At 50.7% G+C, this 15,169-nt stretch overlaps 1 protein-coding gene across 7 annotated transcripts in view; it reads left to right on the top strand.

Annotated features, from left to right (window-relative positions):
* Positions 1–15,169, top strand: part of APOE (apolipoprotein E) — a 39,026-nt gene that overhangs the window by 13,700 nt on the left and 10,157 nt on the right. For 5 of the 7 annotated variants that reach the window (XM_085615467.1, XM_085615471.1, XM_085615470.1 and 2 more), the window contains exon 2: positions 1,302–1,386. In XM_085615467.1, the coding sequence (XP_085471593.1) occupies positions 1,344–1,386 (43 nt within the window). In that variant the 5' untranslated portion in view covers positions 1,302–1,343. Of the gene's footprint in view, positions 1–238; positions 1,387–12,775; positions 15,134–15,169 lie in introns of those variants that run through there. The other 2 variants (XM_085615472.1, XM_085615473.1) reach the window with 2 other exon arrangements.

Raw genomic sequence — 15,169 nt, 5'->3', positions numbered from 1 at the left:
ACGCATGGGCGGGCAAAACAAAAGCGTGCCTCCTGATTTGGTAACACGGTTTTCCTCTCTTTCCATTTCTACGAAGATACATCGTAGAAAAGAAAGAGGGGACAACCGTTTAACAGTGCAGGCAGGCTCAGTGAGTGCTGTTTTAAGAGTAAGAGACGTAGGTGGCGGCCGGCGCCCCCCTGACCTTGGCACCCGGTGCGGTCGCACCGCTCGCACCGCCCAAAAGCCGGCCCTGCAGGCATCTTTGCACTATGGTGCGAGGGCTCCTGCATTACAGGAACCATCCTGTGCAAAACAACCCTAAGAGACAATCCCCTCTTTCTGTGTGTGATACAGAGGGCATTAAAAATGAAAAGAGGAAGTAACGAGCAAAAATACAAATATTCCTCCTTACACCATCCTCGGGATGCGAAACACTTTGGTACAACCCCAGGTTTACTGATTTTAGTCAATCTTGGCTTGTGTGACATTCCATGGGTAGGTGAACGGGAGTGCCCACATGGCACCCATGGAATGGCGACTACTACGAAGTAGAATGTAAAAGATTGCAGCTTACTGTGTTGTTTTACATTTCTTTCCGAGCAACCCAAGGCGGCACAAACCCCTTCTTGCTTGGCTTGGTAAATCTCACTTAAGGGCTTGCGGTGCGCAGCTTCCACTTGCGTGACGCAAGGACGATGCCAGTCCTTAGTAAATCCTGGCCTGTGTGTTCCGAGCGTGTTCCCCGACCCCCCTCCATGCTGCTCAGCCGTGTGGCCCACGTCCTTCTGCTGCGCTTCTCTGTTGCTCCTTCGCCCCTTCCTGCCGATTTCTGGCAGCTTTGACCTGCTCATCCAACCCCGCACTCCTGTCACTCTGCTGCCTCTTCGCCTCTCTTTTAAAAGCTTTGCGGGGGGGCTCGGCCGTTGCTATCTGCTACCGGTCTGCTCCTTCCCCTAAATGTGCTTTTGTGCACTTTTTTTTGTTCACCCCTCCAAAAGTTGGGGGTTCACTATCTTGAAACAGTATCTTGAAAAACAAAATGGCCGTTGCATCCTGATGTCTGCGCGTGCAGGCGCGAGGATGCAGGCTCACCCGTACAGCATCATGCGGGGCTGCGGTAACATCATGATGCGTGGTGACAAGTGTGCATATATATCATTGAGAGGAACATTATCTTTTCTTTTTTCTGATGCTGAAAAGGAAAGGCAAAAAGCATTGGCATTGGCAAGCCTATTGTGAGAAGTGATGGCGCTGCGCACAGACGAGGAACCCCTGCACTCACATGGAAACTGACCCTCTCACGTGTCTCCTTTCCACAGATCCTGCTCATCTCTCGGACAATCACAGGATCAGAGGTCGCCATGAAGCTCCTGGGCCTGCTGCTGGCACTAGTGGCTCTGACAGGTAAGATGCCCTCTGGGCCAACAGCTTCCAGCGCATGCTGCTGCACCCTCTTAAACCCCCTGCTGCAGGACGGTGCCCCATGGACCACCATCTACAACCCCCTGCCAACCACCTCAAACACCCGACTGAGGACCGTGACCCACAAACAACCATCTCCAAACCCCTGCTGTAGGACGGTGCCCCAAAGACCACCATATCCAACCCCCTGCTATAGGACAGTACCACAAATCTTCAACTCACTGCTGTGGACCATGGTCCACAGACCACCATCTCCAACCCCCTGCTGTAGTACGGTGCCCCAAAGACCACCATCTCCAATCCCCTGCTGTAGGACAGTGCCACAAAGTCCACCATCTCCAACCCACTGCTGTGGACTGTGTCCACAGACAACCATCTCCAACCACCTGTTGCAGGACGGTGCCTTATAGAACACCATCTACAACCCCCTAATGCAGGACCGTGACCCACTGACCACCATCTCAAACCCCCGACTGAGGAGGATGGCCCACAAACCATCATATTCAACCCCCTGCTATAGGACCATGGCCCACAGACCACCATCTCCAACCCCCTGCTGTAGGACAGTGCCACAAAGACCACCATATGCAACCCACTGCTGTGAAACGTGGTCCACAGACCACCATCTCCAACCCCCTGCTGTAGGATGCTGCCCCAAAGACCACTATCTCCAATCCCCTGCTGTAGGACTGTGGCAAGTGCGCCAGCTCCAGACCCATCAGAGATGGTGAGCTTGTCCGGGCTGTGAGTGCTCAAGCTCCAGAGCCACTAGAGATGGCGAACTTGTCTTTGCTGCGAGCCCACTGTCTCTATAGCCACTAAAGATGGCAAGCTTGTCCCAGCTACAAGTGCGCCGGCTCCAGAACCACCAGAGATGGCGAGCTTGTCCTTGCTGCGTGTGTGCTGGCTCCACAGCCTCCAGAGATGGCGAGCTTATCCTTGCTGCGAGTGCACCGGCTTGAGAGCCACCAGAGATGGCGAGCTTATCCTTGCTGCGAGTGCACCGGCTTGAGAGCCTCCAGAGATGGTGAGCTTGTCCTGACTGCGAGTGCACCGGCTTGAGAGCCTCCAGAGATGGTGAGCTTGTCCTTGCTGCGAGTGCACCGGCTTGAGAGCCACCAGAGATGGCGAGCTTGTCCTTGCTGCGAGTGCACCGGCTTGAGAGCCTCCAGAGATGGCGAGCTTGTCCTTGCTGCGAGTGCACCGGCTTGAGAGCCACCAGAGATGGCGAGCTTGTCCTTGCTGCGAGTGCACCGGCTTGAGAGCCTCCAGAGATGGCGAGCTTGTCCTGACTGCAACCGGCTTGAGAGCCAACAGAGATGACGAGCTTCCCTGCCAGATAGGTGCGGGTGCTGTTCATGTGGAATTTGTAAAGGATGCAGCTGGTTTTAAATATTGTGTGGCCGGCAAGGGGAGCCAGCGGAGTTGGCTGATGTGGTGATACTGCTTCGTGCCCTGCATGAGAGGTGCCACGGTGTGTAGGATGTCCTGATGGTGCAGGAGGGGGGACGTGTGATGTCTCTGAGGCCATGTGCAGGGCAATCACACAAACAGATTCAAGAGTACGATGACTTGAACAGCAGTTCTAAAGTCACTTTCTGGGAGGAACGGCTGGTTCTAGGCTGTGTTTATTTTCTTGTCAACGTGTGGCTGGAGGGTGAGAGGTTGGTGTCCACGGTGGATTCACGTGACCAGGCATTGGATGTCATGTTCTAGTGATTTTTCATGCGCACAGATCACCCCGTGCTGGAAAGTTGGTTATTGGTCGGGGCAAATGTAGGTCTGCACTCGCAATAAGGCCACTAACACAGTATAAGGCTCAAAATAGGACTTAGAAAATGATTCCTATGCTCAACCCTTGGTAACGTGGCTGCGAGCAGACAGGCTTAACTTCAAAGACAGGTATGTAAAGCACTTAAAAACACCAATTCAGTAAATAATTTAGACACAACACAAAATATAAATCCAACCCCAATTTATAAAAATAGGAAATATTTTTATCTTTTAAATGACACCAAAATAATAAAAATCCACTGTAGGGAACCAGAGATATACATTTTTAAAGATTAGTCACTTTCTGGTGCTTAGAAACCAACAGTGCCCTTTTTAGTCATTTCGTTGCCACTGACAGGGACACGTTCACCTTCAGCAATTGTTCTGGAGGATCTCAGTCTTGTGCAGCCCCCTCCAGCAGGCGGGGTCCAGTTTGAACTCCTTCCTGAAGTTCTGCTTGCGGGTCCCAAAGTATCCAACACACAATCCAAGGTTACGGAATCTCCAAGAGGGTCCTTGAAAGTGTGAGACTTCAATTCCCACCATCCACTTGGACAAAACCCTTACAAATCCACTGGTACTCCAGGCTGGGGATTCTTTGTGGGATGTCCAGGTGAGCTCAGTTAACCTGTAGCTTGCAGGGAGTCCACTCTTTAGTCCTTTTGAAGCAGGTTTGATCCACAGGGCTGTAGTGTCAAATGGTGCAGTCTTTTGAGTGCAGACCTTAGGAAGCGCACATCAAGCTTCCAGCATGGCCCGTCTTGCTTTCTTAAGTTTCAAGCAGCAGATCTGAGGGGCTCTGCCCTTCTCAGATGCTTATTCCAACTTCTCTGGGTCAAGCAGGAGGGCACTCCTGTCCAACGGGCTGCAGGGTTCCACCCAAAGGTCTGTCCTCTTCCTGCAGAGTTTGGCACTATTTTGTCCCAGAGTGCACCAATTCTTCCAAATTCATAATGGCAGAATTTTCAGCAGGGAGAGACGAGCTGGCTAAACACACCGGCTAATCTCCATAGTCTCTCCCCCTTGCATCTGCTCATTCCTCCCTTAATCCTAGCATCTGGCTGGAGGTGGACAGGGTAAGGTTGTAAATGACACTGGGATCCTCCCCTTCTCTTGAAGTCCATGACTTATGACTCCACCCCCTGCTCTGGCATTACTGTGCAACAGGACACTGCCCTCCCAGCAGAGCTGGTTAACCCCAGGGGCTCTTTATCACCTCTTCAAGGCAGCTTGGCGAATCCCCTTAACTCTGACCAATCAGGGCAGACCACTGGAAAGCTGAATTGAGACTTACAAACTAGAAGGTCTTATAACTTCTTGTATGTCCATTTTAGGAGAAATTTAACAATCATATAGTTGGATTTAATAATACCATTCTGGGAAGTCTTTGAAAGGTACATTTTTCTTTCTCCTATCAAGAGCTGTTAGTTAATACCTTTCTCCCGTGTTAACCTATGTGGCAGGGGATTTGCAGTGGGAAAAGTGGCTTGGTCAATTTTTCCAGCACCAGGGCTCATAAAAACACCTTTTATAAGTACTCTGCCTATAGATACAGGACCCCCACCCCTGGTACACCTATGGGAGACTTTAGGGGTTCTGAATATGTAAACATACGGCAGATCCTCTCTCCACAGAGCTCCTACCACCAAAGTCGATTTTGGGCAGCACTTTATCACAATGTGGGGAGTGAAATGTGCTATTTCACTTTAACCAGGGCAAATAAAATTAATTGTATAAGGGTCCATCTTATAGATACCGGACCCCCCACCCCTGGGACACCTAGGGGAGACCCTGGGGGTACCCAAAATTAAAATTTTTAAGTGCCCCAAACACAAAAGTTTGGGCACAATTTACTTTTTAAAAGCAGTCCTGCAACACAGGGCCACTTTTAAACTGGCCTCAGGTGTCAGCAGTGCACACATGCACGTGCGGAAAGGGCTGCAGGCCTCTAAGCTGCCATGCCCTATTTATACTAGGGGCTGAGAGGTAGTTTCAACCCCCCTGCCCTATTATGTACTATGGCCCTATGGGGTAGGTCATGCCAATCACAGGGGTACTAACCCTTAGTGTACCCTAGTGTATGTAGGTGTTTTCAGTGTATTCTAAGTTTTTCCAGCATAGCACTGGCTCCAGGCCTGCTGAGGCAGAGCCCAGGGTCAGTCAGAGTCAGCTACCACCAGTACCCGTCAGCAAAACATTGGGGGGTGCTCAGGGCACAGGATGACTTTGCAACACCCCGGCAGGGGTATCTTGGCGCAACAGTGGGTTGGAGGCACGGGGAAACCGCTAATTAAAACAGTATTGTTTTCAGTCTTTTCCTGAAAAGAGAACAGGTCTGAATGCACAGTGGTAATTCGTACCAAAGGATGAAAGGTGAGATAAACATTGCACTAACTAAGCCCGGTTTGTACTATTTCTTGTTTCTTGTTATTGGCGAATAACGTGGATTCTGTCCTGGTGGAAGGGAGCTTCAGGTAAGCGCTGGACATCCGTGTTTGAGGTGTTAGGTGTCTGAAGCGGAGGAGTCTTTGGAGGAGAGTTGTGCATCATCATCACACTGTGAGGCTGTTATCGGTGAGCAGAGCCCAAAGGGGCTCCATGAAGAGGCTAAAGATGACGGGGACTGAACAAAAATTAGAAATGATAACAAGTGTGCATCCTTAGTCTGCAGCAGACACGGCACAGACTGGGCCTCACATGCAGTGAATAGCAATCAATCAATCAATCAATCAATCAATCAATCAGGGTTTATGAAGCACAACTACTCACCCATAAGGGTCTCAGGGTGCAATATAAAATCAGGAACTTATCCCCAGCTCCGCCCATAACTATTATTTAGCATCCCAAAAAAAGCATTCTGAGATGGGCAATAAGTCTGGACAGTTCTTAGCATGGATGGGCAAGAACAAGAAGATGGAAGATGGGTCGACACTGTCCTGGCATTCCCAAATCCCAAAATGACTGTGACCCTTAATATCGTCGAGGTATTTGCTGACCACTGTCGGGATCTATACACCTCAAGCTCGGACTGAGCAGAAGAGGAAATATGGAGCTTTTATTAAATATAACACTGCCGCTCATTGCTGAAGCAGGCAGGGTGACCCGAGACTTGCAAATAACAAGCGGAGAAAATGAGGAAGTGATTGGAACATTGTGAGCCGGGAAGCCCCGTGGACCCAGCGGTCAATCAATAGAAATGGATTTATGTTTGGCTCTAATCCTATCTCCTATCAGAAGGCAGGAGGGCTCCATAATGCGAGGACTCAGACCAGCACAAGTAAAGTCATTCGTAAACCAGGCGATCCCTCCGAATCCTGCCCCTCATATAGACCAATATCTCTTTTAAACGCTGACACAAAAATATTGGCCATAGTCCTCGCGCCATTGATTGCCTTGAGTTGAACAATTTGTTTCACGTAATGAAACCTGTGAACTTTGGCCCCTAACACATGAAAGGAATGAAGCTGCCCTGTCCAGAGCCACATGCCTGTGTACTGCAAGGAATTTACACAGTCAGGAGCTGCGTGCCTGTGTACTCCAAGGCATTTACACTGTCAGGAGCTGTGTGCCTGTGTATTCCCAGGAGTTTTCACTGTTGTGAGCCATGTGCCGGTGTATTCTTCAGAGTTTCCACTGTCATGAGCCACCTGCCGGTGTACTCCAAGGCGTTCCCACTGTCATGAGCCACCTGCCAGTGTACTCCAAGGCCTTCACACTGTCATGAGCCACGTGCCGGTGTACTCCAAGGCGTTCCCACTGTCATGAGCCACCTGCCGGTGTACTCCAAGGCGTTCCCACTGTCATGAGCTGCCTGCCGGTGTACTCCGAAGTATTCCCACTGTCATGAGCTAAGTGCCGGTGTACTCCAAGGCGTTCCCACTGTCATGAGCTGCCTGCCGGTGTACTTCAAGGCGTTCCCACTGTCATGAGCCGCCTGCCGGTGTACTCCAAGGCTCCAAGGCGTTCCCACTGTCATGAGCTGCCTGCCGGTGTACTTCAAGGCGTTCCCACTGTCATGAGCCGCCTGCCGGTGTACTCCAAGGCCTTCACACTGTCATGAGCCGCGGGGCGGTGTACTCCAAGGCCTTCACACTGTCATGAGCCACGTGCCGGTGTACTCCAAGGCGTTCCCACTGTCATGAGCCACCTGCCGGTGTACTCCAAGGCGTTCCCACTGTCATGAGCTGCATGCCGGTGTACTCCGAAGTATTCCCACTGTCATGAGCTAAGTGCCGGTGTACTCCAAGGCGTTCCCACTGTCATGAGCCACCTGCCGGTGTACTCCAAGGCGTTCATACTGTCATGAGCCACCTGCCGGTGTACTCCAAGGCCTTCACACTGTCATGAGCCGCGGGGCGGTGTACTCCAAGGCGTTCCGACTGTCATGAGCCGCGTGCCGGTGTACTCCAAGGCCTTCACACTGTCATGAGCCACCTGCCGGTGTACTCCAAGGCCTTCACACTGTCATGAGCCACCTGCCGGTGTACTCCAAGGCCTTCACACTGTCATGAGCCGCGTGCCGGTGTACTCCAAGGCCTTCACACTGTCATGAGCCGTGTGCCGGTGTACTCTAAGGCCTTCACACTGTCATGAGCCGCGTGCCGGTGTACTACAAGGCATTCCCACTGTCATGAGCTGTGTGCCTGTGCACTCCAAGGCGTTTCCACTGAGCGGAGGGACCTGGCCCCCTCTCCTCACCCATCCTCGTATCAGTGATGGAGTCCTTCTCATGTTGGGTGAGGGAGCACCGCTGATACGCGGCCTGAGATAAGACATGATGATGACACCCTGCCATATCTCACTGACGCTGATCTCTCTGGGGAGAGGGTAATGCAGCTGATAGAGATATTTGGTAGAGTTTGTGGGTTTCGCTGGTCTACCCATTAACAGCCTGGAACCCCAAGAACCCAATGTGGGTGCAGATGCAGGTGAATAATCAGGGCTTTCGCCACTTGGGGATGTTTGTAAGCTGCTCACAAGAGGCTTTCATTAAAGGGCACCTGGATAATATCCTTGATAAATTCAGAGGCATGTAGAGAGATGGAAGGCACTGCCGCTCTCCACGCGAGGCAGGGCTGCCATGTTTAAAAGGACTGTACTCCCTACATGCGTGTACGTGTCACAGAACACACCCTATCCAGTCCCTGAGAGTTCTTTCAAAGCGTCACTAAGGAACTGAGATGACTATGATGGAAAGACGAACGTACCCCCTAGAATCGCATGATCGAAACCAATGAGGCGGGGGGGAATATGACGGCAGCATGGCCCTCCCCGGCACGAGGACTTACTTGAGCACCCAATGAGTGGAGGTCAATGAGTGAGTCTACGCTGATCAAATGGAGCCCTCGGTCAGCCATGATAGGTCCTGGATGGGGGGTGGGGCTGTCTGTCAGCGCTTTATAGAAAACATGCTGAGATCTATCCATCAATATATATATATGTGTAATATTAGAGTTACTGCGACTCTTGGGATGACACGCGGTCCTAACAAAAGAAAACCCACTATGGGAGTGAATAAGCATCAGCAAACTAGGCGATGTTTAGGAGGGCACCGCAGTGACGACCTTTTGTCCCTCAAAGTAGAAGATGAAACGCGGCTGGTGAGGTTTTCCAGTATCTGAGACTTGGACATGATTTCAAAAAGAGATCCCTAAAGACACAAAAGTAAAAGATCACAAGACACTAGAAGACCGAATATTGACTGAACCCTTGAAACGGAAGGCCATCTCCCTTATATATAAAAAAACTAATCAATAACACGCCGATACATTGTCGAGGCAAGCGAGGTCTGGGAGTGGGACATTGTAGACCCCACTGATAGTGACTGGACCGAGCATGCAATATCCTAGGGAGGGGGCCATCAGGGCAGGGGTTAGGGTAATACAACCTGAGGCACTTTATAGCGTCCACTATCCAAGGGCCCTAATGTCGAAACTGAGGCGAACCTGCAACCAGGACCGTCTCCGAGGCTGTGGCCGTCTCTGCGAGAAGCTTTATGCATCAGAAGGGATTCAGTCATATCCAGCTGAGGGGGGGGAGGGGGTTGTCTCAACACCGTCATGGCTTTAACATCTGCTCCGGATCAGAAGCTTCGCATTCTTAGAATATGGGGAGATCAAGACAGTAGCAGATATCAAGAAACATTTTTTTATTCAGTTGGGAAATTTTATAAAGCGCGAACATGACCCATCTGGGTGCGGTGCAGAGAAGCAGACATGCTAAACAAGTGGACATGGAAATAGCAAGAACTGTACATATAACAACAGGTGAAGCACACAAAATGAGAAAAGGAACAACAAGAAACATAGTAGATACAAAGTAACGAAATTGCGCAGTAGAATAGGCTGTCGGAGCTGTAACCACGAAATACAAGTAAAGCTGAGCGGCTTCAGGTCTGTTGTTGACGGTATTTATTCAGGAGCAACTTTACTACTCCTAAACTGAGAAAAATCCTAACTTTAAGACTTTCTGTATTCACAGACGGCATTTAGGAGTCCTAAAGTTAGGACTCCTAAATGTGAATACCGAAATAAGTAAGTGCCTTGTGTGAATACCAAAATGGTAGTAAATTTAGGATTTTGTCTTAAGTTAGTTCTGTGAATCAGGCCCTAGGTGTATGGTTCCGGGTGGGGTCCCGGGGATGTATAGCTGACAACAACTAGACTGCTACATCCCATCCCCAATTGGTTCAAAATGAAACAACACAAAATAATGATTAACACACAAAATCAGCAAGTCTTTGACTCGGCTTCGGGTTAGGCCTCAGGTCATACCGGTGTTGACTGGGGCTACCCCTCGGGCTGGCTAACCCTGCTGTGCCGGGTAAGTCTCTTGGTCTGGTGTCACCAGGTACAGCTGGCTCTGCTGGGTTTGGATCTGGGTCTTCAGCCGCGCTCGGGATTACCTCTTCACTCACTCCTTCACCACTACAGTAGGCCTCGGGCCTTGGTCTTTCGTTTTCTGGATTGGGACTCTCTTGAACCATGAGACATTTCGTGTGATGACTTCTCCGTTCCTTTCAGAGGTGACAGCTGTCCCTCTGACATCCTTGACGAGCCATAGTCCTGGTTCGTAAGATGTTCGGAATTTCCCACCGCTGCGACAGTTTCTCACCAGGACAGCACATCCTGGAGTCACCGGTCGGACCCGTGCTCTCCGTCGCCGGCTTGCTTTCTCATTGGTCGCTGACCTCCAGGCTTGAGCACTCACAGGGTCGTATGGTTCTGCTTTCCATCCTTCAGCTACTGGGATGGTGTCCCGCCGGTGTCCAGAGAACATCAGTGGCCACGGGGATCTCTGGGTGGTGCAGTGGGGCGTGCTCCGATATTCCCGCAGGAAATGCTGGAGCGTGACCTGCCAGTCCAACTGTCCAGCTACGGCTACGCGTAATATTTTATTCAGGGTCTGCATGAATCGTTCAGCCTCGCCGTTGGCTTGAGGCCATTGTGGTGTGATGCTGTGGTGCCTTATTCCCAGCCGGGACAGGAATTCCTTGAACTCGTTCCCTTGGAATTGTGGTCCATTGTCTGTCTTAATTACGTGTGGTAACCCAAAAAGTGCAAAAGTATTTTCCAGCATTGGTCGGAGGTGGTCGAATGCGGTAGAAGGCAGTACTTCCACGACTGGGTACTTTGTGTAGCTGTCTACCAGGACGGCAGTGACTCGTCCGTCTGGAAAACTCCCGAAATCAAGGCTCACCCATGTCTAGGGCGATGGGGCCGGGTCTTCCGTTATGACGGGAGCTGGAGATTCAGGGCCGCCAGTGAGTTGACATGTTCGGCACCCACGCACAAAGTCATCTACGGCTTCTTCCAGACCAGAGAACCACACCTTTTCTCTCATCCTGGCTTTCATCCTTCTCGTGCCTTGATGGCTTTCATGAGCCAATGCACTTTTTCATTCTTGAAGGCTCAGGGGCAGGACAATACGTGAGCCTCTCAGTACTATGCCAGTTGTTGTGGCGCTCAATGCCTCATGGATTCTCCAGACGTTCCCTAGGCGGGATCGGTCGGATTCGTTCCATCCGTTGATGTCGTGGAGAAACCCAGTCCATGAGCCCTTCTGAACCGCTTCTAGCACTTTCCTTAGAACTGTGTCTCTTTGTGTGTGTTCTTCGATTTCTGCGCTAGTGAGGGCTATTGGGCACGCCCCTTGGACGACCATGTTGACTAAATCTTCCATCTGTGTCTCTTGATTAGAAACTTCTTCTGCGAGGATGGCTGGATAGCGCGACAAGAAATCAGCTGGGTTTTTGGCGCCCGGCCGGTAGACCAGTTCTACCTGATAGTGTTGGAGTTGGATCGCCCACCTCTTGATCCTGGGCAGCGGATGAGGTGCAGTTCCTTTAAACAGCAGAATAAGTGGTTGATGGTCCGTTACCACCCAGAACGTGTGTCCACTGAGATATAAATGAAAGTGATTGCAGGCCCACTTGATGGCGAGTGCTTCGCGTTCAATTTGTGAATATCGGGTTTCTGTTGCCGTTAGCGATTTGCTCGCAAAAGGCAGCAGGACCCACGTCCCTGGTTCAGTTTCTTGCATCAGCAATGTCCCCAGCCCCATGGGACTGGCGTCCACTATTAGCTCCGTCGGTCGGGCGGTGTCGAAGTAGGCCATGGTTGTTTTTTCCAACAGGGCCGACTTCACATTTGCGTAAGGCGTCTTCTTCAGCCTGGCCCCATGTCCACCCGGCATCCTTCTTCGTCAGGTTACGCAATGGCTCCGCGATGGTTGCGAGGTTGGGTATGACCCTCCCACAATACGTCGCCATGCCTAGGAAGCTCCGTACTTCTGACACTGTCGCAGGAGCCGGGGCAAGCTGGATGGCCTGTGATTTTCGGGAATCTACCTCCACGCCGTCCTGGCTGAAGACGTACCCGAAAAACTCGATGGATTTCTTGAAAAATTGGCACTTCTCTTTGTGGAGGGTCACGCCGTGTTCTGTGAGGCGTTTGAGAGTAGCGCGGAGCTGGCGGTGGTGGTCCTCGAGTGTCGCTGATTGTAGCAGAATGTCGTCTCTGACATTTAATACTCCTTGAAGTCCGGACAATATCTCTCTCACTGCATTTTGGAATATCTCGGCAGCTGACGATATACCAAAATACAGTCTCTTTTAGCGCCTGAGCCCCAGGTGCGTTGAGAAAGTGGTGATGTACCTGCTTTCTTCAGCTAGCCTCAACTGGTGGTATCCTGCATTGAGGTCCAGTTTGGAGAACCACCTGGACCCATTAAGGTCCACCAGGATGTCATCCACTGTGGGTGTCAGGTGTCTTTCCCTTCGTATCACCTGGTTGGGCATTCGCATGTCTATGCAGAGTCTGATTTGTCCGGGCTGTTTCGGCTTTTTTGCCATAACAATGGGGGACACCCATGGAGTCGGTCCTGTTACTTTCTCTATTACTCCTTGTTGCTCTAGTTTTAGTAACTCTTGTTCTACTAGCGGCCTCAAATGAAATGGTACCCTCCGGTGTCGCAGAGCAACGGGCTTTACTGACGTGTCGTTGTGTAGTTGTACAGGTGGTCGCTTCATGCTCCCCAATCCTTTGAACAGTTGTGGAAATAATTCTAGAATGTCTTCTGTCTGTAAGGTCTTCACGGCATTTGCGAACGTTACCAGGCTTAGGTCCTCCGTGGTGTGAATTCCTACAAGGATGTCTGCCTCCCTGTCGACTACATGAAATGTTGTTGTGAGTTCGTGACCTTCTGACTTTACGTGTACAGTCATCTTTCCTTTAAGGGGAAGTTGTGTTTGGCTGCCATATGTTAGGATCCGAACTTTGGAAGGCGTGAGTGCAGGCTTAAGATTTAACTTCTTGTAGTGTTGATTTCCCATGACATTTACCGATGCTCCGGTGTCGATGAGGGCTGTGACGGGGGACCCTGTGAATTCAATGGCACACGTCGGTTGAGGACGCCATCTTCGTTTGAGATCGCTTGCAAATGATGTAAGAAAACATTCCTCTTCTTCGTCGGTGGAAGGGTCCTCGAGGTACGACCTATACTGCGAAGGTGCTCTCGGTGTCCAAGCCGTGTCCGGCTCATCCAGCGACAGGTGTCTCACAGACCTACCTGGTGGTTTTCGTCCTGAGGTTCCTCTGCTCCACGCTCCTTCGCGGCAGACACTCGAAAAGTGATTGGGGATCCGACACTTTGAGCAGGTCTTGCCTCTCGCTGGGCAGTCATTTGGAGCATGTTCCTCTCTGCCACAGTATCCGCATTGCAGCTAACGCGGTCTTCGGGTGGGTCACCATCCTCGGCCGCTACGGGCTGGTGTGCGGGCTGCGTCTACTCGCTTTCTCTTGACTGCCACTGTTTGATCAGTGGTGGTAGTGAGAGCCGCTTCCATGGCCATGGATCTGACTTCGGACAGGTCGTGCGACTGTGCTAATACTAGCATGTCTTCTAAACTAATCCGGGGTTGTCGGAGAATAAGCGTCCTCAGGGTTTTGTTTCGACACCGTTGGATGAGCGGCGCCCGTACCTCTTTGGCTTGATCATCCTCGGTGCATGTGTTTGCTAGCTCTCTCAGGCGTGCATGGAAAGCATCCATAGATTCGCCCTCCCTCTGCCGGGCTTGACGCAGCTTGAATCCCTCGTAATCTGGGTTGAGTAGAGGGTCGAAATGGGCATTGAGCGCCCTGACCGCCGCGTCGTAGTCTGTGGGGGGTCCCGTGTTTGGTAGATGTGCGAACAATTTATAGATTTCGTCACTTGCGAAGTGTAACTGCTTCGATCTCTTGACTGCCCTGTCTGTTGCTCTGGTGGCGATAAAGTAATTGGCTAAATGGCTGACCCACACGGTCCATCTGGGTGATGCGGTGGCAGAGTCAATTAGTTCACTGAATGGGGGTAGTGCACTAACTTGAGAATGAACTTGTGCCGCTGGACCCGCGGGGGCTGCTGCTTGTGGTGCTGCCGCTGCCTGGTCAGTCATGGCGGATTGAGTAACTACGGTTATCTTGGTTTAGAGAAACCTGTACCTGGTGCTCTGGTGCGTGTCTTCGCAGCGCCCCTGTGCCAGTGCATGTTTTCCCCTGGGACAGTGGACTGAGCTAGTGCCAGCCGTTGTGCTCTTCGCCTATGCTGGGGTGATTTAACCAGGCCTTGTCACTGCTTGCCTAGTCGAGACGTTGCATTTGCCAATGCTTGTTGGGTTTGCAGTCTCTGCTTGATGCTGCACTTGTGTCTTCCAGCGTTGCCTTTACCAATGCTTTATGGGACCGTCGTTTACTTTCGTTATTTACATTTTTTTTCTTTCTCTGTGCTCACTCGTTGAATTGCTCAATGCTTGATGGGCTCTGCTTGCTGCTTTGATTAGGGTGTACCCTACTTAGGGGAGGTTCTGTTGTTTGTTGGTAGTCAATGCTCCATTTCAAGTCATCTCTACCAGAGAATTAATTTCCACAGCCGGTTTCCGTATTTCTAAAAGCAAGAGACTCCATGAAGCTGGTGAAACATTAAGGGGATATCAAAGCACAAGCTGTACCGATGTGAAGCGTGGTGCGATTGTAAGCTGGCACACTGTTATTAAACATTGATGGTGCCCGCCAGTTATGTTCATGATGCACGCAGAAATGTCCTTCTAATTCCGATCATTTGCAAAGATGTTGTTCAATCGAAGAATAAATTAAATAGCTTTGTCAGACACATCGTCCCTTTTCTTTTGACCTAGGACAGCGCAGCAGGAAGGCTTGAGGTGCTGCCCTATGCCAAGAATTGGTAAATTAGGCCTCAAGTTTAGAACTAAAGTCTAAGTTTAGATCTGATACCTAACTTCAGGCCTGAATTCTAAAGTTAGACTCCTGGTCTAAACTTAGACTTCAGGTCTAAACTTAGACTTCAGGTCTAAAGTTAGACTCCTAGACTAAAGTCAGACTCCTGGTCTAAAGTTAGACTCCAGGTCTAAAGTAAGATTCCAGATCCAAAGTTAGACTTGAGGTTTAAAGTTAGACTCCTGGTCTAAAAGTTAGACTTCAGGTCTAAAGTTAGACTC

Source organism: Triturus cristatus, chromosome 7 (assembly GCF_964204655.1).
Source record: "Triturus cristatus chromosome 7, aTriCri1.1, whole genome shotgun sequence".
Taxonomy (NCBI): domain Eukaryota; kingdom Metazoa; phylum Chordata; class Amphibia; order Caudata; family Salamandridae; genus Triturus; species Triturus cristatus.
This window is presented reverse-complemented; position numbering and strand designations above follow the sequence as displayed.